Here is a 26,464-nt window from a genome sequence, read left to right as displayed (position 1 = left end):
ATCCTTACTTTGAAACACCTACACATGATAATTATATACATTATTTACAATTCATATTTAGGTATGCATAAATCATAATTCCCGGCCATACAAACAATATATGTTTACCTCCGCTGTTGTGAATTCATTGGTGTAGTCAAAATTGCACCTTCCTTCAACTATACTGAGTTCGGTGGAAGCATCCACTTGCTGCTCCTATTCAGCAAAAATAAAAAAATAAATAATTTTTGTCCCAGTATTCGACGGGAAGCCACCGAAAATATCACATATATTCGGTGGCTAAGTACCGAATATGCAAACAAAGTTCGACAATTGACTACCGAATGAAACAATTATACGTTGGTCATTCGGGAAAAAAGTAGTTCTGTCCCAGTATTCGACGGGAACCCACCGAATAAATCATATATATTCGGTGGCTAAGTACCGAATATACCAATATAGTTCGACAACTATCTACCGAATAAAACTATTTAAAAAACTATACGTTTTTCATTCGGTGGATATCTGCCGAACGGTGGTATAAACTTCGGTGACAAACCACCGAATGTATTGCCATTTTTCGACGGGCATCGACCGAACAAATGTGTAAAAAATTGACATTACATTTATAAACGGTGGATACCTACCGAAATATGTACATTTATTCGGTGACCATCCACCGAAATATAATGCATATTTCGGTACTGGTTTACCGAATAAAAACACGAACTCACAGTTTTTCAGCCGCGAAAAAATTCAAAAAAACTAAAAAAAAACTCAAACTTACTTCATTTGATGACTCCAAATTGTCGTTCTGATTGTCCATTTGTCAAAAGTAGGTGATTTGGATACAATGAATTTGTTTACAAAAACAATCTATGTCTAGGGTTGGTTGAAGATGGTGGTGGTGGTAGAAGAGAGTGGAGTGTTGTTTGATGATGGTGGTACACGTGGGTGGAGCCAGCGGGTGGGATTGTTTAAAACAACAATCTATATCTAGGGTGGAAGGTTGATGATGGTGGTGGTGGAAGGTGGAAGATGAAGGTTGAAGATGGTGGTGGTGGAAGGTTGAAGATGGTGGTGAAGATGATGGTGCTCCTCAGCTGGTGGTTGAAGATGGTAGGGGGTGTTGGGAGAAAAATTTTATCCCAAATATTAGATGTCCTTTATGGTCATTTTGCTATAGGGTAAATATGTCTTTTACTAAATTAAATCTAGGGTGGTCAACTAAGTAGAACAGGGTGGTCGGAATAGCCACCCCCAAATAAAAAACATTGTTTCTTTCTATACCCAACATCATATCTTCATCTTCAACTTTTTCCATATCCAAACTCCAATCTTAACCAAAGTTTTGACCTCATATCATCTAATAAAGTGTTTTAACCCGAATGAAGGGTCAAATCATTTTTTCGAGGCTCCAAATGAGGTATGTGTATCAATTTTTTTGCATTTTTTTGTGGGTATTAAAAGCTTGAGCAAATCTGGGTTCGCACAGTGTTTGGTGGACCAGTGCCGAACATAATGCAAATGTTCGACAAGTGGTTGCTGAACATTTGCATTATATTCGACAGATGCCCACCGAATAATGATAGGATGTTCGGCAGATGCTCATCGAATGGTACAAAAATGTCTAAAATTATCACACAACCATTGTTCGGTAGGCACCTGCTGTACATCCTATCATTATTCAGTGGGCACCTGCCGAATAAAATGCAAATATTTAGCAAACACATGTCGAACATAATACAAATGTTCGACACTCGTCCACTGAACATTGCGCGAACCCAGATTCATGGCGTTCAAAACACAAAAAAATTTGCTTACAACTCTCGTTTGAAGGCTCCTAAACGACGATTTGACTCTTTATTCTTCAAAACAATCTTAGTTGGATGATATAAGGACAAAAATTAGTTTAGGGTTTACAATTTAGTTATGAGAGTGAAGTTGAAGATAAGTTTGAGAGAGAGGGAGGTTGGGTATTATTAATAAGGGTATGATAATATTTTGAATTGGGTAAAATGAGAAAATATTAATTTCAAAAAAGTGATGGTCGGATAAATTAAGAAGTTGGATAAAGTAAGATTTTTGGATATATATATAGAATTTTCCTTTACTTTTCTACCCTAAGGGTCGTGTAGTGGCAAGTAGAATGGGTAGCTAAAAGGGACTGCAATTCATAGCTAAAAAGTACTACAAATATTGCTAGTTGTCGGCCGGTTATCACCATAGGCTGTTCACAGTTTGGAGCATATGCAACAATAATTATTGTTACAAGTAGGCTACTTTGATTTTCGTGGCTCCCAATCTGCTGAGCTAATAATAACTATCGTGGCTTGTCAAGAAGCATACTGTGTTCCTGACGTGTTCGGAGAAATGGTACACATATGTGCGTGCGTACACAAGTTTGTATGAGATAACGATAATTTAGTTCAAGAAAATTAAGTAGCATAAACCTAAAAAGAACAAGATTAATAATCTCATACAATAAATTACAACACAAACCCATTTCTGCTGTAATATATACTCTTGTCAGGAAATCCAACATCCACAGCAGGCACAGCCAACACCCAAATATGTAATGGACGACACAAAGGCCCTTAATAGCAGGAGATGATCGTCCTACTTGTTAAAAAATAAGACCCTTTTTTTCCCTTTCCTTCTCTCACCAGCCTGCAGGAACCAAGAGATGGGTGATATCTGATGCCAAGGAAGATTACTATGTTCATGCAACAAAAATACTCCGAATGAATTAATTGATTTTTGCACTATAAGATTCATAGAATAAATTAAGGACAAACCCGCATAATCAGTCACAGCAAATGAAAACTACTAAAGAGTAGACACAACTTACACAAGTTACTTTTTTCCCTCATTTTCTCTACATAACTGAATACAACCAAAAAAACAAGATATTCATTTATATTCTCTAACTAAAAGTGAAAGTCCGAACACAGTTTTAATCAAAACCAAAAGCCCAGATATCTTAAAGTCCTTCTACCTAAAGGCCATATAAATATAATTATTCAATTATTCAATAATTCAAGTGTTTGTCTGGGAATAAGGCACATTAAAAACTTCTTTTTTCAACAAGGGTGGGGGTAATACTTTTGTAGTTTGAATTTTATAATCGGGCTTGTTCAAGATGGGTGTCACAGGAGGAGTCAAATAAAAAAAACTCTTACAAAAAATAACATAAATTCTTCCCATGTTCTTTCAATTCATATGCTTACTTCTGTTTCAATTAATAGAAGCACAATCTTTCACGGGTGCATTTGTATCTCTATGTTGCACATGACCAAACAATCTTACATGACTTTCCCTCTTCTTATCCTCATTTGAGAATACCCATAGCTTGGAACAAATATCCTCATTTCTTACCCTATCTTTCCTCACCCACACAATATCCTCTTCTCTACTACACATTATATTGCTACTGACCCAATATCCTCATTTCTTACCCAATCTTTCTCGAAGTCCAACACAATTTATCCATTTACCTTCAAAGGTATCCGATCAATCGCAGAAAACTTGAGTTGCACTTCTCCACATCACTCATCCTGTCCTAGTTCTATAAACACATCCTCCCTCAATCTCACCATCATTTTGTGCTATTGACTCAAGATATCGAAAATGAGCTGGACTCATTCGATTAAAGACAAAAAAAAGAGTAAAGAAGGAGAACAAAGTAGTTAAGTGTTATCAGGTACATCACTACTTGCAACTACATGTTTTCACTCATCTAACACACCTTTAATTCACCTCTTCTTTATCCTTCCTCGTTTATTCTATCTCAATATTTCTTGATAGTGCGTCTCATCTCCTCAGCTACTTTTGTTCTCTTATCTTTCAATCAAGAGACATGGAAGAAACTTTGACGGAAAGCTATTACAACGTTTCTTCACCCACCAAAAAGGGCAGGAAAAAACTACTGTCTAATGTCACGTCCTCCCCAAATTACACTTTTCTAGTCCCACACTGGATCTTCTCCTGTACACATAAAAGTAAATACTTTCCATATGTATCATCCCTATATGTACATATGAAAATAGGTGCCCGGAACAAAAACCTTCAAAATCAGAGTTCCATGTCAGTCAAACCAAGAGAGAAGAAGGTTAGAGATTGAGATGCTATACCCTTAGGATAAATAATCTCAATGTGAGCACAACTGTATCCCTATAACTGCAAAAAGGAGAGGAAAAAAAAGGACAGAGTTAAATCAAGACGGCATAAAAACAAAATACTTAATCAACATAATAACTTAATAAAAATCTTCATATTACTATCTAAATCACATCAAATCTTTTGGAATCAATAGTTTATTAAACAAACGCATACAAATTAGTCACAGAAAAGAAAATACATCAGTATATATATGATTTTTCTTTATGTAGGACGTCCATTCTTTATTTAAAGAACAGACATTGGATTTTATTTTTTTACTTTACGATGTTTTGTTGTTTTTTATCCCATTCTTGAAAGGGTTCAACATTAGGGTGTAGCATCATTATTTGAGGTTATATTTTAAGTTTTAACTCTCAATTTTTGGGTAGTGCCCCCAAACTCGAGAGTTAAAACTTAAAATCTAGTCGAGGAAAGGGAGCCCAAAACTCGAGAGTTAAAACTTAAAATCTAATCGAGGAACGGGAGCCCAAAACTTGAGAGTTAAAATTTCAAATTTAACCAAGGAACAGGTCTCAATCGACAATATATACCCTAACGATTAAACCCTTTCGGGAATGAGAAAAAAAGTGTTAAAAAGACAAAAAAATCCGCGTTCATTCTTTAATTAAAGAACAGACTTCCTGCTGAGAGTGAGACTATATATAAGTTAGTAGGAACTTCAAGTGAGAATGTCCTTAATTTAAAAAATGAGGACATCCTACCCGGCCTACGTAACCATCCATTTTCTAGGTCCTCTTTCATGGTTCATTATTGCAAAAAAATCAGCCAAAACAAAAATTGTTTAGCTACTTAATTATCATCTCATTTTTATATGACAGGTTGTGTTACTCTACACAATTTAGATGATCAAACAGATACTAAATTGGCTGATTTTTTACATGGATGATCCTTAAGGAGGGATCTAAAAATAGATTGTTCCTATTCCAATCACTGAACTCCATTTCCGACTAGTCCCATAGATAGGGGTGGGCACGGTTCGGTTATATCCCCAAACCTTCAACCAAACCTAAGTACTCATAATGGGCCAACCTAGGACTGAAACCAAACCAATAAGGTTCCAAACCGATAGGTTCAGTTATCCGAGCCTTTTGGTTTGGTCGATTCGAATAACCGCATAACCAAGATCGGAAATGGGTGAGAAAGAGAGCGGGGACGATGGGTGAGAGTCAAGAGAGGATGGAGGTGAGACTGAGAGCATCGATGGGGAGTGAGACAGAGAGCGGCAACGACGAGTGAGACAGAGAGCGGCAACGATAGAGACAGAGAACGGCGACAGCAAGAGAGAGAGCGACCGGTGACTCGAGAGAGAGAGAGCAGCGGCGAGAGAGTGTCTGGATGAGGGACTAAGCGGGTTTAGTGTTTTAGTGCTTTAAAGTTTTAGGAATTTAATTTTAGGGTATTAAAAATTTAATTAACCAAATTAGAACATATATAAACTAGTTTAATTAAACCCTATACTAATTTATACTTTATGTATGAACATAATCAAAATTACCTTATAACATATATAAATATATAAAAACTAATTAAAAACATATATATAAACAATTAACAGTACCCTAAACCCTATTAAATACCCCAGACCCAAACCCAAAACCCCATACAGCTATACCCTATACCCTATAACTATAATAGTTTTAGTATATATATACCCTAAAACCCTCTAGTAGTATAGTTTATAGTATATATAAACTATGAACCATAGACTAAACCTATAAGCTATAAACTATAAAAAATAGCTAATATAAACTATACAAACCATAAACTATATACTATATAAATTATAAACAATAAACATATATAAACTATTATAGGGGGTTTGGTTTAGTTTATAATAGGTATAAAAACCATATATAAACTAATTAATATATAAAGTTAAATTATATTATAAAGGTGGTTCGGTTCGGCTAAAACAGAGAATTTCAGAATTGAAAACCAAAACCAAACCGGTCTTGATCGGTTTGTAAACCTCAATTTAAAAAAACCAGACCAAACCGAACCAGTCAGTTTGGTTCTTTTCAAAACTCGGTTTTTAGGTATTTTTGCCCACCCCTACCCATAGATGATGTTGTCATTGCTATGGACTGTTCAGTTTGCAGCAGAAAGTGGGTTTTATATGCAAATAACTCACAGGACTGAGGAGCCAGTCCAACACTGATAAATAAAATCCAACATATAATGCATAACTACCAAAGACTAACAAATAGTCCATGATTGCTACATTTTAATCTTGTAGTTTCAAAGGGATACAATCAAAATTTTATGTTTAAAGAAAAAGAAACATTGGGAGCTGTTATTGTTTTGTCACGTTTACATGGAAATGTTTGTTGCTTACCAGCTAATATCAGTCGAGCTATTGTCTGTTTTAAAGAGGTGCTCACCACCACCAGAACCCGTTATTATGAACTCTGTAGGACTTCCATAAGGAATTGTAACCTGACAAATAAGAGAAAAAGTAAAATAAGATGAGAAGTACTTACAATATAATCATGAAGAAACGTAAATCTCAAATATTATTCCTCACTGGGTCCAAGGATTGTCAAATAGTTTTAAAGTCAGCAAAATGCTTTCTTCTAGGCCATTTTCCTTTTCTTTTGTTTTCCCAAATGAAGAAATCTAGGCATCCATCCCAAAACTAATTGGCTATGGGAGGAGTAGCCCAAATCCTTATAAGCCACTAGCAAAGCCCTCACATCTTCAATGTAAGATTTTTCTCAACACGCCCCCGCACGTGTGGTGTCATTTAAGCCTAACACATGGACAATTTATATTGGGTGACATGGAAGCACGTGTGGCCGTTAGGCGCATCACGTGGATAACCTGCCCTAATACCATGAAGAAATCTAGGTATCCATCCCAAAATCAATTGGCTATGGGAGGAGTAGCCCAAATCCTTATAAGCTACTAGCAAGGCCCTCACATCTTCAATGTAGGATTTCTCTCAACACCAAATAAGTTCTTTGAGGCTAGGTAAAATGTTTCCTCCAATACCATGAATGAATGTAAACGTGCATGTATACATATTTTTCTTACATCTGCCTAATTGCCATATAATGCTGAACCAAAAGACATTTACAATTAAATTTAAAATGGTCATAACAAACATATTCATGCTTTTGGGGTATCATGTGAAATTCAGATGAAGTAATACACCTGAACCAATGTCATGTTTTGCCATTTTCCATCATAATATATTGTTAATACACCTGAACAATTAATATATGCTTCCCCATCACTTCAGAGTCCAGACAGGCCAGAATATGATGCCTTCCCTTCCCTTCCCTATTTCAACCAACTAATTTTCATGAAATGTAACAATTGTTCACCATCTTATGCAAATAGCTAGCCATTACTTTTTCTGTTTTCAAATCAGGACTTATATTCATTCTAAGACTCCAGATGGGCCTATAAGTAAAAAAATGCCATTTATGCAAACTTCAGATCCTAAATACCCCACTATAAGGTTAGTTAAAAAAAAAAAAAAAAAAATCCATTCACGTTTGTAACCCTCACACAGCCTCCCTCTGTTGCTCTTTCTAATACCTATGCACTTAATAACTACAAAACAAGGAAAACTGGAAGGATGATATTTGGAACTTGATGTAAGAGTCAAAGAAAATTCCAATTTCTAAATTATCCTATCACTCTATGTCAGGTACTTCTTCTATTTTTTGGTCGAACCCATAAGATACTTTATCTTGCTTTTAATTTAGTTATTTTATTTATCAAAAGAAAAAGATCTCAAATTGAGATTTTCATAATTCTTCTCAATGTCTAGCTTACAAAACTCCCTATGATTCCCAATGTCAACCTAATACATACAATTAGCCATTAAAACCAAATCGAAAATTTTGACTCCCACTTGATAAAAACATTACCGAAGTTTAACCGTATTCCAATTCCTCATTCAATCTATGATCCAATTCTAAGCTAGACGCCTATAAACACTGGCACAACAACAATAGCCTGAAGTTTGTGAAATATAACCACTCAGGTTCTTTAAAGGAAGCATTTAAGTTTTTCTAAAAGAACTAGAATCACATAACATCAAAGGTATATTAACTTCTTTCCAGACAATAGTAATAAGGAAAGTAGCATCCCATTATTGCATTTACAAATGAATGACACAAGTCATGTTGACTTTATCAAGGTTTCATGGCTTATGCTTATGGTATGAGAAAATTTCTGGCCTGGGGAAATTTTCTCATACCATAAGCATAAGCCATTTAAAATCTATGGGAACGTAGACAAATATATGACTTACATATAGCAGGTTCCCATTTAGAACTATGACTTACAATGGCCATTTAAAATCTATGACTTACATTGACAAATATATGGGAACGTAGCATGGATATGAGAAAACCTTTACAAGCTACATTCAGATTGAGCAAAGCTAGAACTATATCAGTCTGAGGCTCACTCAATCATGAAATAATAAATCAAATCAGCACGGTTTACTTACATTCCTACTAGGTAAAATGGCCATATAACATGAATAAACTTCAAATGGAGAACCAAGGAAAAGCAGCTGGCACATCAACTTTCTTATAATTCTTGGTACAGTTTTTTGATAATATGTCTTATAACTCTATAAACTTCTCAAACAACAAATTCATCAAAACCCAACAAACAAATTTGAGCTGGCCAAGCCTCCGTGATTTATGCAGAATATCAAAATATTAGCAAGTAAGAAATCATACAATTGTTGTTGGTGAAAACTTTTCTGCAAGTACAACACCATTAGGTCCACTACACTTAATACTGTAAGCTTCCCTCTTAATGGCCAATGTAGCAGGTTCCCATATATCAAGATAGCCAGTCTGTAAGATGAAAAAGTACTTTCAAGAAAAGAATATGATTTAAATGAGAACACTGAGTAAGAATACAGGAATTTTTCTTGTATAAACATACCGACAGAAATATTTTAAATGAAGCATGACCACTATAAAGAATCTTCTCTATCTGACTTTGCATTTCAGGATCTGTGAACAAAGGAGAAAGAAGAGGTAGCATAGAATTTGCATTGCGTCATAACTAAAGATAGAAATTTAATGCAAGAAACAAATTGAGAAGAGTGCTACTATTTGCACACCCTTTTTTTTCTTTTTGCACACACTTTTCTCCTACACACCCCCTATCTTCTCCCAAAATTTAAAATTTCTCTTTAACACACCCCTCCAATTACCCTAATACCCCTATTTTATACATTTAACAAAATTTCTCATAACACACCCCTTCACCCACCACACCCCATCAACCATACCAAAAAAAAAAAACACACAGCCCCTCCCCTTCCCTCACCCCCGACCACCTCCCTCCCTTTCTCCTTCCCTCACCGACCACTTCCCTTTCTCTTTCCTCCTCGCAGCACCGACCTCTCTCTCTCTCTCTCTCTCCTCCCCGCAGCACCACCCTTCTATCTCTCTCTCTCTTCTTCCGCAGCAGCATCACCCTCCGAACACCATTAAAAAAAAAAAAATTTCAGTTCAGCAGGTTCGGCGGACCAGTGCCGAACTGGGCTGTTTCGTTCGGCACTCATCCGCCGAACAATCCTGTTATATTCGACGGATGACTACCGAACCAAACAGCCTGGTTTGGCACCGGTCTACCGAACTGCATATTTTTTTTTTTTTAATGGTGGCTGGTTCTGGGCTTCGAGGTGGAAGACAAGGTGCTGCGGGCGGAGGTGTAGCAGCGTGTGGGCGGCGGCTAAGGTTGACGGTGAAGAAGAAACATGTGGCTGCCGAAGGTTCGGTGGGTGGCTGCCGAAGGAAATCGCCGGTTTCGGCGGATGGCTGCCGAACAAACCCGCAGGTTTCGGCGGATGACTGCCGAACGGCCTGCGAAGCTCATCCTTTTGGCAGGGACTGCGGCGTGGTTGTGCGAGTTGGGCAGAGCGAGGTCGGGCGTCGACGGCGTGTCGGGCGTTGGGGCTGTGCGAGCTTGGCATGGTGGTGGGCGTGGCTGTGTGAGCTTGGCATGGTGGTGGGCGCGGGGAGGGTGGTGCAGCAAGGAGGAGAGAGAGATGAGGAGAGGGTAGTGCAGCAGGGAGGAGAGAGAGATAAGGAGAGAGAGAATGAGAGGGTGGTGCAGGAGGGTGGCGCATGCAGGGGGTGGTGCTGCGCACGGTGGTGGTGCTGCGCCGGTGTGTGCAAAAAGATGGGGTGTGTACGGGGGGAGATGGGAATGGGGTGTGTGGAGGGCCAAAGTGGTCTTTTTCTTTGAGTGTTTTTTTTTTTTCTCAGATGGGGTGTGCAAAAAGAAAAAAGAGGGTGTGCAAATAGCACCCCTCATTGAGAATATAGATGATGTTTAGTTTTCCATAAGCATTTAACAAAAGCTAGTGCCTCACTGACGCAGCCACTGATAACCCCAAGTTTCACATTATTCATGCACTGAAGAAATCTTGGGTATATATATGTGTCCAAGGAACTCAAATTTCAATTCCAGGCTAGTCCTTTTGGGTGTGTAACAACCCATGTCATCAGGTATGGTATCAAATCCAACCCAAACCACATCAAATACAAAAGCCAATCAAAGATAACATATGAAAGATGAAAGAACGGTCAACCTGATATTGTACTACTTATATAACAAAATGTCTCAGTCAAACTACTTACCACAAGTGATCTTTTTGTGTTCATTGGCAAAAACCTTTACAAGCTCTCCCTACAAAAGAAAATAAGTTATTCAACATACAAGGGTTAAGTTTCCTAAATGTACTTCCCTTTTTTCATTAATATAAGCATTAAGCTTCCAATAAAAAAACAAACAAACAAGGATCAACACAGCCACAACCAAAAATGCTGGATGCAACATGTATTTAATTAAACAATTCCAACACTAATTTTTTTCGATAAGAAAACAAGTCCAACACTAAAATGACTATGGTAAAAATATAGGTGGATTTCACAGTAAGTTATATAAATGGAGGCTGACTCAAGTGCCCCCCGAACCACGCAAATGGTCGCCTATTACATGGCTTACTAACTCTGGCTGGGGTGAGGGTACCTATTATTCGTCGGCGGTCCAGCGCACCCCTATTTCACACCTGGAAAATCTTTCACTCTACCTCCCCATCTTAACACCATAGAACCAAATTGCTATAGGAGGAAAATGGTAAACATACAAAACTTTACATGATTTTTCGTTTTAGAAATTATTGTGGCCATTATCTTCTAACCTGGTTCAGACAACCCAGTCCTGATGAATCATGCGCTGATAAGGCACATCCTGTAGGCTTCCACAAATTATAATTTATTTTTAAGAGCTTCTATGAAACCCCACCACAGGCAACCACACAGCAAGAAATAGCAGTAAACTCAAAATACTATGGGATCTTGACCTGGGGGTAAAGTCTTTATTTTAAGAGCAAAGTACACGTAGGTACAAGCATTACACCGTTTTTCACTTGGATACCCCAATAAAAAAAAGTTGCATAGACATATCTCAACTACCATTTTTTGACACTTAGGTACTTCCGTCAACTTTTCTGTCCGCTAGGCCATTAATTGGCTAAGTGGCACACTAACGTGGCTTAAAAAAATGCCACGTGGACAAAAAAAAATAAAAAAAAATAAAAGTTAAAAATACAAATAATTATTAAAAACAAAAAAATTAATAATTAAATTAAAAAAAAAAAAACTCTCTCTGCCTCACATCCCCCCCCCCCAATCCCAGTCCCCCCGGCCCCGTCGCACCCGCCTCCCACCCAACCCCAACCCACCTGCGATTTCTTGTAGTGCATAAGTATTACGAATCTCAGGCCAAGAAGAGAGAGAGAGAGAGAGAGAGAGAGAGAGAGAGAGAAGAAGCACAAAGCTTTCTATTTCTGCCCTTGTCTCTCTTCTCACCATCTCTCTCTCTAAACCACACCCACTGTAACCATTACCCATAGCCATGTTTGAGAAATCGGAGACGACCGAGAGAGTTTTAAATTGAAATATCTGGATGTTAAAAACAAATGGCAGCAAAATTCAGTGGTAGAAAGCTATCTTTTTTATTTGGAGAAAAGTGGGTTTGGCTGACTATAAAGCCATACATCCATAAACCCACATTCTGCTTCTGCTAATGCTAAAAGTCAGTTTCTCTCAACCAATTTTTTTCCCCAAAAGCCAAAGCTTTATATTTTTAATTTTTTCCGGGAAAAGAAGTTCACCAACATGGGATAGAAAGAAAGTTACAGAGGAATTGTTTTTTTATTTTTAAACAAATAGCATCGCCAGAGTCTTCTAGCTTACCTAACAGATCTTGTAGTAGATTATTTTAAGGGAGGTGATTTTCGCCCCATGAACCCGAATCACAGCCTCTCCTTCACCATCTACTCTTCCGCCGCTGCCCCAATCTCCGGAAGCAACCCCCCAGAAATTACACAACATAATCGACGCGCTGATCGGCCTCAAGATCGGCCACAATTTTCTCTTCTCTCAATTTTTCTTTGGATCTGCTGATTTGGTTTCTGCAATTACCTGCTGTTTGGGGTTGGGTGGGGATTGGGAGGGGGTGCGAGGGAGTTGGGTTGGGTTGGGGGGGGAGGAGGTGCGACACTGCGACGGGGGAGGGGGAAGGGCCGGGTGGGGAGAGGGAGGGGGTGGCCTGGGTCGGGGAAGGGGGTGGGGGAAGGGTGGAGGGGGAGGGGGAGAGTTTTTTTTTTTAATTTAATTATTAATTTTTTTGTTTTTAATAATTATTTGTATTTTTAAATTTTTTTTATTTTTTTATTTTTTTTTGTCCACGTGGCATTTTTTTAAGCTACGTCAGTGTGCCACATAGGCAGTTAACAGCCTAGCGGACGAAAAATGGACGGAGGCACCTAAGTGTCAAAAAATGGTAGTTGACGTACGACTATGCAACTTTTTTTTATTGGGGTACCCAAGTGAAAAACGGTGTAAACCTGAGGTACCTACATGTAATTTGCTCTTTTAATGGTACCGGGGGTTATTTTTATAAATTTTCTAGTGATGTTTGTTAGCGTAGTCCCACATTGCTTGCCTTTGGGATGTGCATTATATAAACACATGAGAATCCTTTCCTTGTATTCTGGTTTTCAAGGATAATTATACTCATGGGTCTAACATGGTATCAAAGCAAGTGAACCGCATGGATGGGTCGGGTTTGTATCTCCTACCTCATGTGGAGATAACTTCATATACAAAATGTGGCACAGCTCCTTCAATTCAAAAGGTGGAGGGTCTGAAACTCCCCACCCCTATGTTGTGCACAAAAATTTTGGGGGGCACCACTGGCACATTCTGTGAGTGGCAGCTGGGGGGTGCAACATATAAAAAATATTCAAAATTGTAAAATGGAAATTTCATGTCTCCAAAAGTCAAACTCCTCGAATTAAGGGATTGTCTAGGGACCTTATGCCATATTAAAAAAAAAAAAAAAAAAAAAAAAAAAAAAAAAAAAAAAAAAAAAAGAACTAAATCTAGGGACAGCACCTATTTAAATCAAAAGCAACTGGTTTTTCACAACAAGAAACTTAGTTTAGGGACATTGCGCATTTTCTATTTAAAGAAGCATTAGATCTGATTACAAGTAGAGCCATGGGTGGATCCACATAGTGGCTAGTGGGTCAATTGACCACGCTAAGCAAAATTTTCCATTAAATTTAGGTTTTTGCCCCTAACTTGAATTTTACCTTAGGGGATGGGAGCCAAAACAATTCCTAAGCTAAAAGAAAGTAGCGCACATCTGGCACCTCATTTCTTTTACAATATTTAAGATCTTCGTCACACCCCCACAAAAACAAATTCTTCGATCCGGCACTAAGAAGAGCCATAGTTAGTAGCGGGAGCAATGAATTGGGATTTTTATAATATGTTAGCTACAGATGATGTTCGCTACTATACAATGCTACCATGAATTTCTATATTGAATTTGTACCTTCCACATACTAGCACTGTTTTCCTAAACATTTGACATCTGAAAAGAAGAAGACTAAGGAAGAATTACAGGCCCTACCATAAAATAATTCTGTGAGCTATGTGCATAAACAAGGACCAAAACTAAAATAAAACCTTTTAGGTATGAATTAAACTTACAGGCCCCCAACTGAAGAGAGATAGAGAGAGAAAACAACACACATGCACCAAAATATGACCTTAATAGAAAGTGACAGCCAATCCTGTGACTATAATTGGGAGAGTACCTTGCGCTTCCTGTTATCCAGAGGCTGGACTTCAATAGCGAGGTATGTGTCAACATCATCAGCTGTAACAAGATAGTTTGGTTGCTTTGCACCTAGAATCGGAAAGTCAGCAAGGCTCAGAATTTACATAATAAAAAGATGAAAAAAACAAAAATAATCTAGCATAAAAGGAAAAGATGAGTACCATCAATGTAATTAACAGATCCATCTTCTAGATGGCGTACCCACTAGAGGTGCAAACCAAAATGTAAGATTACTAATTAGTATTTCTCCAACACAAAAGTACCACAAAATTAGGTTAAAGTGTTAGTGGGGATGTGGAGTGGGGGTGGGTTGAACTTTCAGAAATATTTCAAAGTACACCTCAAAATTGCAACTGGTTGTTCCATTGATAGAGTATCCGCATGCTTGCAGTTCCTGTCCTGGAAAAGCTTCACCTGAAATTTGGAGGCCCTCTATGGCTGGTAATGGATCATCATCTGCAGCTGCATATTGCAGTATATTAGATTTACAAGAAACCAGAACCAGTTCTAAGACCAATAAAAACAATTCAATGTTAGAATAGATAATGACCCTCGGAAAATGAAGAAGAAGGTTCTTCAAGAACCGGTGGTAGATAATGAGAATACGAGGAGTTGGGATCATCGAGCGCTGTTGTGTAAGGAGCATTTCCTGAAGTCCAATTTGCTGACATAACTCTCTCATTATGGTTTCCCTCTGGATCTTGATCCTCAATCTCTGTGTTCCTGACAGGATCACGAAATGTGACCTGTTTGTTGGTGGTTTCTTCATTATAACGAGGTACTTGTGCATCATCACCCCGAGTAACGGCAAGCTGAGAAGGTATATCTTGGGCTGCAGAAGTCCTAGTAAACAACTGAAACACTTGAGCAAGATACCGCATTTTAAATTCAAACTAATACATATATATTCCAAGGCTTTAATTCTTGGTAACCATGAAAAATCTGTAAATAACAAGGAGTACAAAAATTTAAACCCATATTTCAATAATGGATATAAATTTGGTCTGAATATGTGAAGACAAAGGATAGAAGAAAATCTTAAAGCATCCTATTATATTAAATTTGAAAATTATAGAAAAGCTTTTGGAAAATAGGCTATTGGGAACAAATATAAAGCAAATTTTGTTGGCTTTACGTTGCTAGTTGGCCTTGTTATTCGTTTACATTCTATGTTTCCAATTGATTATGAAGAAGAATCCTTATTGGTTCATTTAAGGTATGACAGCTCCATCATTTAGTGTTCCTTGATGAATCTACAATTCCAACAATAGTTCTAAATGTGATTAAGCTCACAACAGGGATCATGTTAATGTGGCAGTTAGCTAATATGAAGTTATGAACTGCGTATTAATATAGCAAGAGACAAATGTTAGATAATTGCTAGCTTGACATACATTATCAGCCCATGTCTTAACAGCTTTAGCATTTGGGGGCTAGAGGTTATCTAAAATGGTATCAGAGCTCTGATTGCAGGTCCTAGGTTCTAAACCTTCAATCCCATTCTCCACTTATTTGTTTCTCTATATGTGCAAGGTGTAGGGTGGATCTCCACTTATATGTTTCTCTATATCTGCATTTTCTTACATCTCTATGTGCAGGATGGGGCTGGTAATGAGGCTCCATCCTGTTTGGGGATAGTGGTTGTCTAACAAAACAAAAGCAGTAGATTAGCTTCACTCTCTCCACATCCCTTTCACCAATTAGAGACTTTGTTATAAGCTTTTTTTCTAATTACATATGAAAATAAAATAATCTTCCTTCATTATTCACAAAATGCAAATTATTTCATAGTTTTTTTTCTTGTCGAGAATTGTTCCATAGTTTGAAAGAATATGTTTGCGTTAGAATTTTCCTGTTTATTTTTTATAACTATACCACACGAGTTTCAAATAGACATAGAAATTAATTGCATATTGGCACCACATTTTCAAAAAGTGAAAGTATAATTAAAAAAAAAAAAAAAAAGACTAGCAATTGGCAGTTGGCACTAATAAGGAACAAATCAATAGACAAACTATAAGAGTGTCTATGAACATTTGGGCACATGGATGAATTATGATTTGAAAAACAGAGATTTTAATCCACTCTTAGTAAAACGCATTTTGGACAATAATTTATCCATACATGACCACTCAACATTAAAATCCAATGAAAGCAGAACCCACCAACAAATGCAGATGGTTGTAATTTGTATTCAGTTCACACAAGCAGTCTCCATTTGCCAAGGCTCACCTGCTTGCAATAGGTGAATACCTCCCCAGGTCATTGGGCTCCATATTCTTTGTGACAACACCACCCAAACCACTCTGGCGATGACCCAATAGATCCCAATCCGTGGTTGTCTGAGCATCAGGAGCAGAAACTGCTACGTTTTCATGGGAATATGTTGGCTGAGGAACCAGTTCAAGACCATTTTTGTTCTGATGGAAAGCATATGAACATGAGAAATCTTATATGAGGTATTAAGAGGACGAACAAGAAGACATGAATATAATGAACTTACCAATGCTGCACCAATGGAGTGAGATGGTGACTGCAAGGAAATGTTTGAGTGATTCAAATCTGAGTGCCAAGGTGTTAATTGATACTGTGACTCCTTTAGCTTTGTCTGTTACCAAGGAATGGACATATCCAAATGATCAATTTTTGTTGAAAGAAAAAGAATGTATAGCTCAAAGACATCTCAGAGCATTACAAGCTGAGATCTTATAAACTTTAGCCAGATCAGGTGAGTTTTTAGCACTGTCAAGTTTTGATATATATACCTCAGTAAGAAGGAGCTTTTCTTGCAAATGTTTAAAAAGAACCTGCAAGAAACCAGAAAATGCAGGGACTAAATTCATGCACATGATTTTCTTAAGAAAGTAGCTTTAGAAACACTTTAAAATAAAGCAACTTCAGTTCTTCAGTCTTAGTCTTACATACAAAATCCAGTCGCAGTTAAACATCTCTAAAAGATAATGAAATATCCTAGGATGAACAACTTCTAGTAGAACTGTACACTACATGCTGCTCTTAATGACAGAAAAAATAAACGAACCACAAACATTTAAAAGTTTTAAAAAGAATGGTCCTTAAAGGGGAATACCAAGAGAACAACAATCTTCATAGGAATTTAAAGATATAAAAAAAAAAAAATCAAATAAGAGGAAAAAAACAATTATCTTTATAGAAGTTAGAGCATCGAGCCCAAATTATCTATCCATGAATTGCATGCTTTGATACCATGTAGAAGTTAGAGAATCCAACTCAAAACAAACTAGCTATGGGTGGAGAAGCCCATAAACTCTATACATTGTAGCGCAAGGCTTAAATTAAAGGGCAAGCCATGCTAAAAAAAAATAAAAAATCAGGGAATCCAAGAATGGTTGGTGAACATTTACATATAAATTTTTTTTCTCAATCTCACAATCACTCTCTTGATAATTGAATTGAATGATTCACTACTAAGACCACAGAATCCTATTCTCTTCACCCCAAAAAAAAAAAAATGAAATAAAACTATAGGGTCCTATTTATAGGCTCTGAACTTTCTCCAAGTTACAATAGGAAAAGTGTTCACCACGAATGCTCTCCAAGTAAGGGTGCTGTCCAAGAAATCAGGCTTCACACTTCTTTACTAGCATAAAAGCCTTCTACTTAGGGCATGTTTACTAATGCAGGAGCCAAGTTCAAAGTATTTTAAATCAGTCCATCCAAGTTCCAAGCACCACATGAAGAGTTTTTTTTTTTATTTAATGAATGCAATTTACACATGAAGAGTCTCTTTATGTCACCTGTTCAAGGCATTAAGTGTTATGAGTTATGTCCCTTAGAATTCCTAGGTGTATTAATGTGGGTCTTATTGTTCATGTATCAATGGCTCTATAAAAGGGCTGGTTTGTAACCTTTGAGAGAATTTAATGGTGAAAGAAATCAGATTTTTTTGCTTGTGTGTGAAGCACGAGTTGACTTGGAGTGATTCCAAGCCACCTTCAGTGAGATGCCGGAATTTTTCTATTTTTTATTGGAGTGATTCAAATACACTTTTGGTGTGATGCCAAAGGCCGGAGTGAATCCAAATCTCTATCTTCTCTTCCCTACCCTTACTATTGTCCTACATCATTTACTAACCAGGAATGGGAATGTTTCCCATTCTTGTGTTTACTAGCATATGAGAATCATTCTCATTCTCATTCTTGTGTTTACTAACATATGAGAATCATTCTCATTCTCATTCCTATGTTTACTAAAATTTGAGAATTATTATCATTCCTTATTCCTGTGTTTACAAACGTATTGGGAATCAACATTGATGTGGGGCCCACATGAAATCGGTAATGGGATTCCATAGGACAGGTCCAGATTGGAAGATCGGGAATCAAAATGAAAATTTTCATGTCAAAAATACCCTTTCTATTTTTATGAAAAACCAAAAATGTCCTCAACATATAAACAACATTAATTGAATAAAACTTGAGAAATCAATCTATATAAATTTCCAAAAACTAAATAAAATTAAATAAATAAAAAAACAAAAATAGATCCAAACAAACGAAATAATTAAAAAAAAAAAAAACTAGTTTTAATTGAGAAACAAAAGTTAGTTTAGGGTTTAGTAAGTATTTAGTAGACTATACATAGAATTTTTTCTTTTGAAAAATTGTGATTACTAAGTAGTTGATAGAAAACATAATTTGTTTTGCACAAGGGCATTTTCGTAATCAAACTGGTTTTGATTCCGATTCTTGCTAGTTAGTAAACACTTTTATGAATATCAACTTTATTTTCATTCGTTTATTTTAATTCCAATTCTTGACATTTAGTATACATGTTTAGGGGTGGGAATGGGTCAGTTTTACCAACCCACCCATTTTTCTGGCTAATATTCTACCAACAACCGACCCAACCAAGTCAGGCTGATAATTCCAACCGACTAGTGTAGAGGCGGGTCGGTTGGCGGTTGCGAAAATGGCCAAAGTCTGTTACCCGAACAACCGACTGTTTGAATTTAAATTTTTGGGCCTTTGGTAGCGTGGGTTGTGTGTTTCTGGAATAAAAGCCTCTCTCTCTCAGCGATTTCATCAACTCTTCTCTCATCATCATCTGCTCTCAGCAATTTCATCTTCTCTCATATGCTCTCATCATCGATCTCTCATGTGTCATCTCTCATCTGCTACTCATCATCGAACCTCAGTCTCTTTGAGTTTCTCTTTCTCCCCAGCCTCATCTTCGAGTCTCTCTCAAAATTCCTTATTGGTAAGGAATCAAGGTCGCGACCCAACCGATCCTCGACTTAACCAGCGCTGCTGCCGCGACCCCAATGCGCCGCTCACAATCCAATGCGTCTCTCTCAGAGGCGACGACAACGTCCTACCGAAGCTCCTTCTCTCTCCCTCTCTCTCTGTGTTTTTTTTTTTTTAACTTCATTTGGTTTTGTGGGTATTCTCCCACTCTCGGATTCTGATTATGATTTTGTGGGTATTGTGGGTTTTAATTGTGATTTAATATGAGCTGAAGATGAAATGAAGAATTCGGTTTGTCTGATATTGATTATTGAATGGAATTGGGGAAGTGTAAATGGGTCAGCAGATGGTGATGCAGGTGGTGATGCATTGAGCCTTCCATTTTGGTGGTCTCTGGCTCGATTGCTTTGCTTGTTTCTTTGATTGCCTTTTGAGCCTTCCTTTTATATATATACACACCACACAGTACACACAGCTGTTAGCATTAATCAAGTGTTTTGGTTTCGGAAATTTTATAATTTGGATTGATGTTTTATGTGGGTAGCTTGTAGCTGGTGATGCACTTTCCTATTCTGCAGATTTTTCTATTTCGGGCCAACCAACAACCGACCCAACAGAAACCGACTTTGTCGGTTGCCCACCCGACTCCCGACTCACCAAAGGCGGGTTGGTTGTTGATTGTGAGAATGCATCAAAGTCGGTTGGTTGGGTGGGTCGGTTGTTTGGCCGATAACGACCAACCCGACCCATTCCCACCCCTAGTAACATGTTAGTGTGAATGTCTGATTCTAATTTTGATTCCTACCCATTCCAATTCCTACTCATTCGATACTGCTCATTCTAATTCCCTCTCCTTTCGATTATGCTCATTCTGATTCCTTCTTATTCCAAATATGCTCATTGATGCAGGGCAGAAGCATAGGACTGCTGTCTTGCTTCAGTAATAGGGCAAAAACGACAGTAGAAAAAAAAATCCAACAATAACAGTAGAAAAAGAGAGAGAATAAAGCTATAGAATCAAAGTTGGAACGTAGATAGAAAAGTTCTAGGGTTTAAAAACCCAAGAGAAACTCTAGAATCTGAATTCTCATAAATAAAAAAATACATTGATAAAAAAAAACTCCCTATTACAACCTATGCCTTAAGCTTATATAACGAAAATATATTCTTCAACTCACTAGGAAAACAATAAACCTTAGCTAACTAGGAAAACATAAAGTAATATTACCTTAAAGACCTAATGAAATCAGGAAACTATGCTCGAATTCGAACTAGGAAACAAAAATTAAAATGTTACTAAAAAATATACTATTTCTTGGAACCCTAAGAGATGCTCCTGCATCAACTCCACCGGGTTGGGAAAAACTAAACTTCACAACTTCTGCATATAATCCAAATAAACTCTTTCTGAACTTATAGCCTTGAAACTGATTTCTTCCTTTCCAAACAAAGAGATATTTGGAATATTTGATCCTTCTTGAACAATTAGCTTTATTGTCCATGATCAATCTCGCATCCCATAATTTCTTCACATCAGTTTGCATTTGATTTGCAAAATCAATTAGGTTCTTGGCAATCTTGAAATTCATAGCATCAACCCCTATAAAATCAACATAGAGGAAATTACAGATTTAGTCCAGTTATTTTATACCTAGTTCAATTTTGGTCCACAATCTTTTTTAAGTTCTGTTTTGGTCCACTAAATGTTCCACTTGTTCAGTAAAGGTCCATATTTGTTTTCTCAAATTTGGCATGCTTTTTATCCTATCAAATCTCACCCAAATTCAGCGAACATATGCTTGTTTTAAAGCTATGTATTTCTTCTTTACAACCATATAAAAATCATTCAAATTGGAGTTCTAAAACTCAAGATAATTGACCCCAAAGTAGGGTACCCGAAACTGCCAATTTTTCAAACTTCACCCAATCTCAATTCTTTTAGATTATAATACTCCAAATTTGTTTTTATGACTAAGAAATGATGAAATATAACTTATAGTTCAATTATAATTGAAGAAAACACAACCCAAAGGATTTAAAGTCACAAATCTGGACCTTTATTGAACAAATGAAACAATTAGTGGACCAAAACAGAACTTAAAAAAGATTATGGACCAAAATTGAACTAGGTATAAAATAAGTGGACCAAATCTGTAATTTCCTCAATCAACATATTCAAATGTAATATTTTATGTAAGGTCTTGAGACATCAGAGTTATGGGCTCATCTTCAACAATATCTTCAAGAATTTCTTGTACCATCTTATCTTCGAATTTATATTGATCCTCTTCCTTAATCCAACTTTTTCTTTACTCTCGCCAAATTCTTTGTCAAAAGTTTTCTCAATCCCCAACCAAAAATCATAGCAAATTTCACAATTGTCTTTTAGACAACTATCAAATATTGGAGGAAGATCTAAATTCAAGAAACTATTTATCTGCCAAGTCATCCAAAGTTTATCAAGAAATGCACTATGTTTGTGGATAAATCCACATGGATTCAATGGACAGATCAGATGACGTGGCACTCTGACTTTTCAACCATTGACTTGGACAAACCAACTATCCACATGGATTCAATGTGCAGAACAGATGCAGAATGTGTGAACCATTTATTTCTCCATTGTCCTGTTGTATATTCCCTGTGGATAAGGCTGATGAGAGAGGCCAATTTGAGTTGGGCAATTCCAGATTCTTCTGACAAGTTCTTATGTGAAAAGTTGAAGGTTTTTGGAGGAAGGAAAATAGGTTTGATACTATGAAGATGGGCTCTATTAGAATTTTTTTTTGGGTGGATGAAGAGGAACAGATGAATTTTGAAGGCAAAAGGAGGGAGGAGATGGACCATTATTTGTGGGATAGAGTTCACATCATCGTGGACTTTAGTTTTTTCCAAGTTTAGGGATTGATCTTTTCATGCTATTCTTTCTGATTGAAATGCTGTAGCCATCTAATTCTGTTTTGGTTTTGCTTTGATTGCTGTTTTCTTTTGTTAGATGTAGACTAAAAGAGTGACTGTTAAGGGGACACCTTGACAATTATAATGTTTTCTTTACTGGCTACAATGATAAGATTAATATTGCTATAAATTTTTCAATCTGACAATCCAGAGTGATTGATGGATCCCACTATTTCTCCCTATTGTGCATCTTGAGACATGTATCTATTTTAGACATAACACAACTAAACATCATTTGGGGCTGACCTTGACATTGCTAACAATTGACTGGGCATCAGGAACTGGTGGCTGCAAAGAGTACTCTGCAAGAAGAGGCAGCAAAGATGAAACAAATGTTGATCTCTCTTGCTGTGCATCCTGACAGAAACAAAGCAAAAAGTATTCATCCAAACTCAATTACAAAACAAAACGATCAACAACATATATGTTTTAAAAACATTATTATCAAGGTGCACCAGAAACAAGGGAGAAAAGGCAAAGAACCTGTAATGCATATGTTAGGCGTATGTTTTCCTCAATTATGTCTTGTCTATAAGATAGAGCTTTTGATGCAGCATCAACAAGATCCTGTTGCTGCTGATCAAAGGCCTAGTAGCACGAAGAAAAATATTCAATAGAAATTATATAGGACGAAGTCCACCATCCCCCCACCCCCCTCTCAATAATAAGGTAAAATTCTGCTTACCAGACGCATATAAGCAATACGCTTCTCTAGAACATATTTTTCATTGCGTATTTGTGCTTCCTGCCATAATATCATAATACTAATCAATAGTAACCTCAATCAACAAGGCATTCAGTTGGCATAGAAGTGGAAACAAATAAAAAAATACTCCTCGAGGCCATTGTGAAGATTGGAACTGTCATGGCAACATGTAAAGATCATATATTCATTTTACCTTTATGGAATAATCAGCAAGATGTTTCCGTAATTGCATAATTTCTTCTTCATGTTCATAAATCTTAATAATGAGATCCTAAAAAATGCAGATGTTTGATCCATAAGAAAGTATACCTTAAAAGAAAAAAACAATAAATGGGAAAACGAACATCTAGTAAGACTATAGACCATACCTGCTTCCACAGGCTGCTAGGATTATTTAATTCAGTCATTGGCATCAGCCCTTGTCCAGAAAAATTGAACCGTGGATCATGCTCTCCTTCTGTGTTAAACCTAAGACAAACAAAAAAATCACCTGAATTTTTTGAGATACTTTATCAAGTCTGCTTCGGAAAATACAAAAGTAATGCAACCTCATTATCTACATTTTAGGTGAAATACCTTCCTGGAGAGAAGGCTGTTGTAGATGGTGAACACAAGTGAGAGAAACCAGCATTATCTGCAGGAGGCTGACAAACAGGAAGTACCCTCATGGTTCCATTGATGTTGTTGCTCCTGGCATGGGTTTCTGCATGACTTTGTATAGGAGTGTCAGTATTTGGCTCCAAACTCTCTTGGTGTAGAACTAGTGTGCCAGCTGGATCAACTACAGAAGGGTTGCGCACGCTCTTAATCCTATCATTTTGACTATCCACAGTAGGAACTGGTTGTTGAGCTTCATAAGACCCTTGGAGACGCTCGGACCAGTGATCAACAGAAGGCGGCCTTTGGGAGATTGATTCATCTAGTTTCTGCCCATAATAAATAAAAGAAAAAACAATTACATGAGGAGGGCATTCGGGTCTTTGAAGAAGAGGCATCAACAGTTGAACACAGAGCAGAATGAATAATCAAAGAAACTGACATGGTGGTACATGGTATTCCAATAGAAGAACTACCTTATAAGTACCAAACCCACATTCACCCAAAAAAAAAAAAGAGAAGAAAAGGCAGCAGTAGTAGTCAAATGCAGTAAAAGACTAGAGACTAGAGAACAAATTGTATCATTGTTATATCTAATCTAAGGGAAAGAAAGGCAGACTTGTGAATTTTGTAATATACATGTAGTTGAATAATGATTGCTACAAGAGTTTGAGAAACCCAATTGAATTGAAGAAATCTATGATTGATATGTGTGGAGTGGAGTGTGGCCTTACATATCTATCGAGCTCAAGAATCTTGTGGTGAAGTTGAGTCCTCAATCGAATATTCTCTTCAACCTGTTGCTTGATGGTGGCCTCCGCAGCTTCCACGGCTTTCATAACCTGAAACAAGCTGCTGCTCTCATTGCTATTGCTGCTCTTGTTTGAGGAACGAATAGGAGCATCACCGCTGGAATTGGAAATTCCCAACGCCGAGAATTTCTCCGCAAGCTTTCCATCATAACCGTTCTCCATTCTCTCTCTCTCTCTCGCTCGCTCTCTTTGTTTAGGGCTTTTTGCTCTCACACTTCATTTCATTTGATTTCAACTCAACTGCTGCCTGGTGCCTTCTGCCTGCTTCCTGCTGCCAGCCAAATCAAATATCAATTGGTTGGTCTATCTATGAAATAATTCATTACCCAATAGCAAATCACAATATTACCAAAGCCTTAATTATGCATATGCCATTTGGACCAAGTTTCCCATTACCCAGTTTGACTCACTTTGTCGACTGTCAATCCTTTCATTAGTCTTTTGTTGATGCTTATTGTTCATTACCTCAGTTTGACCATCTGAATCCGACGGATGACGATTAATCCCCTCTTTTTTTTCTCCCTTCCCCGAGCAATCTTAGTTTATGGACTGAAAGTCCCCTGAAGCGGTTGAGGGGCAGCTGACCGAAAGGAAAGCGGGTAGGCCGCCGGCTTATTATTTTGAAGGTGGCACTCAGGGTGCCGCCCTTTGTCTAAAATGTGATTGTTCATCTTACTAATGTGGTGCTACGTGGTAAAAACTCTTTGGACATTTTGTTCATTTTTATCATATAACTAATATAACGAATAAGAAATTATTATATGTAATCATAACACCACCTGACATAATAATATGATGTTACCAATCTACATAAATTGTAATATGTATACAATTATTAATTTCTAAAACCCTAAACCCTAAAAAAAACCTTAAAATTGTACACATGTTATAATTAAGTAGATTGGTAATACCACGTCATTATGTCACGTGATGTTATTGTAATGACCTGGCTCAAATTTCACGAAGAATTTAAAATTTGATTCGTTATGAACTTGCGGTTGTTGCTGCTGCTGCAAGTGGGGGTGGTATGAGAATTGCTAGTGTGAGACCTCGTAAGTTTTATTTAGAGAAGTTATTTTAAAGATTTTGGAAATTTATTTGAAAAATAAAATATTTTGGGTAATTTTTTAATTTTGTTTTAATTTGGGCTTGACCCGAAAGTTAACTTTTAAAATTAATGGCCTTTTGATTTTGACTTTGGGTCCATTGGATAGGTTTCGAGCCCACAAGAATGTAGACATCAAGTACACGTAAATCGGAGTCACGGTTTGAAAGATACAGGCTTTTGAAGTGAGGGGCAAACTTGTAATTTTGCTTGGGCTGAATTTAAATATCCAAAAGTTAGAATCTCTCTCTCTCTCTCTCTCTCTTCCCCCGCGTTTCTCTCTTTCTCTCGACTCTCACCTTCACCGCACCTGCCACCGGCGCGTCCAGCCGTGGCTAGCGACAGGACCAGCCCAGATAGCCTCACCGTCCCTCCCTCTTCCTTTCACTGACCTCCGTTTAGCCTAGAAACCCCCCAAATTCGAGTTACCATCTCAGACCGATCGACCCTGTTCGGCGGCGATGCGTCTTTTCCGGCGAAATTAGGGCTGGCAAACCCATGGGTTTTCTTCCCCAAGCCACAACGAGTCATGGTGTACCCTTGCTCCGACGATGCCCCAAGACAGAGCAATCAGCTCAGAAAGCCAAACCCCACTGCTGGCTTCCTCCGCCGATTTCGGCCATTTCTGGCGATTTTTGGCCGTCGACCCAGTCGTGAAAATTGATCCTCTAAGTATGGGCTTCCTTTCCTCTAAAGTGGGCACGTTCAATTTTGAGGTGTT

The 26,464-nt window shown here is 37.4% G+C and overlaps 1 protein-coding gene across 3 annotated transcripts; it reads right to left on the bottom strand.

Moving 5' to 3' along the window:
• Positions 1 to 2,435: 2,435 nt before the first annotated feature.
• On the bottom strand, positions 2,436 to 25,036 carry LOC147285904 (uncharacterized). Of its 3 annotated transcripts, XM_086240111.1 has the most exons (21): positions 24,988 to 25,036; positions 24,561 to 24,909; positions 23,806 to 24,155; positions 23,598 to 23,697; positions 23,423 to 23,500; positions 23,209 to 23,268; positions 23,007 to 23,111; positions 22,770 to 22,880; positions 17,106 to 17,147; positions 16,844 to 16,948; positions 16,573 to 16,760; positions 14,891 to 15,183; positions 14,681 to 14,802; positions 14,502 to 14,544; positions 14,318 to 14,409; positions 10,785 to 10,833; positions 9,076 to 9,146; positions 8,865 to 8,984; positions 6,497 to 6,597; positions 4,113 to 4,158; positions 2,436 to 2,649 (listed from the first exon to the last, which is right to left on the bottom strand). In XM_086240111.1, exons 2-21 carry the CDS (start codon positions 24,798 to 24,800, stop codon positions 2,599 to 2,601), a joined length of 2,367 nt encoding a protein of 788 aa, XP_086096237.1. In that variant the 5' UTR covers positions 24,801 to 24,909; positions 24,988 to 25,036; the 3' UTR covers positions 2,436 to 2,598. The 3 variants fall into 3 exon arrangements, with proteins under 3 accessions (XP_086096237.1, XP_086096236.1, XP_086096238.1); XM_086240110.1 differs by having other exon boundaries at positions 24,561 to 25,021; XM_086240112.1 differs by having other exon boundaries at positions 14,681 to 14,796; positions 24,561 to 25,021.
• Positions 25,037 to 26,464: the final 1,428 nt, after the last annotated feature.

Source organism: Dryas octopetala, chromosome 4 (genome assembly GCF_963921425.1).
Source record: "Dryas octopetala chromosome 4, drDryOcto1.1, whole genome shotgun sequence".
Taxonomy (NCBI): domain Eukaryota; kingdom Viridiplantae; phylum Streptophyta; class Magnoliopsida; order Rosales; family Rosaceae; genus Dryas; species Dryas octopetala.
Note: the sequence above shows the minus strand (reverse complement) of the source record. Positions and strands in the feature narration are given on the sequence as shown.

Excerpts from the sequence above, each read along its gene's own strand:
- LOC147285904 (XM_086240111.1), bottom strand. The coding sequence starts at position 24,800 with ATGGAGAACGGTTATGATGGAAAGCTTGCGGAGAAATTCTCGGCGTTG. Across the intron at positions 23,112-23,208 it reads GTATTGCTTATATGCGTCTG|GCCTTTGATCAGCAGCAACA; the intron begins GTAAGCAGAATT and ends TCGTGCTACTAG. Across the intron at positions 22,881-23,006 it reads GCCTAACATATGCATTACAG|GATGCACAGCAAGAGAGATC; the intron begins GTTCTTTGCCTT and ends TGTTTCTGTCAG.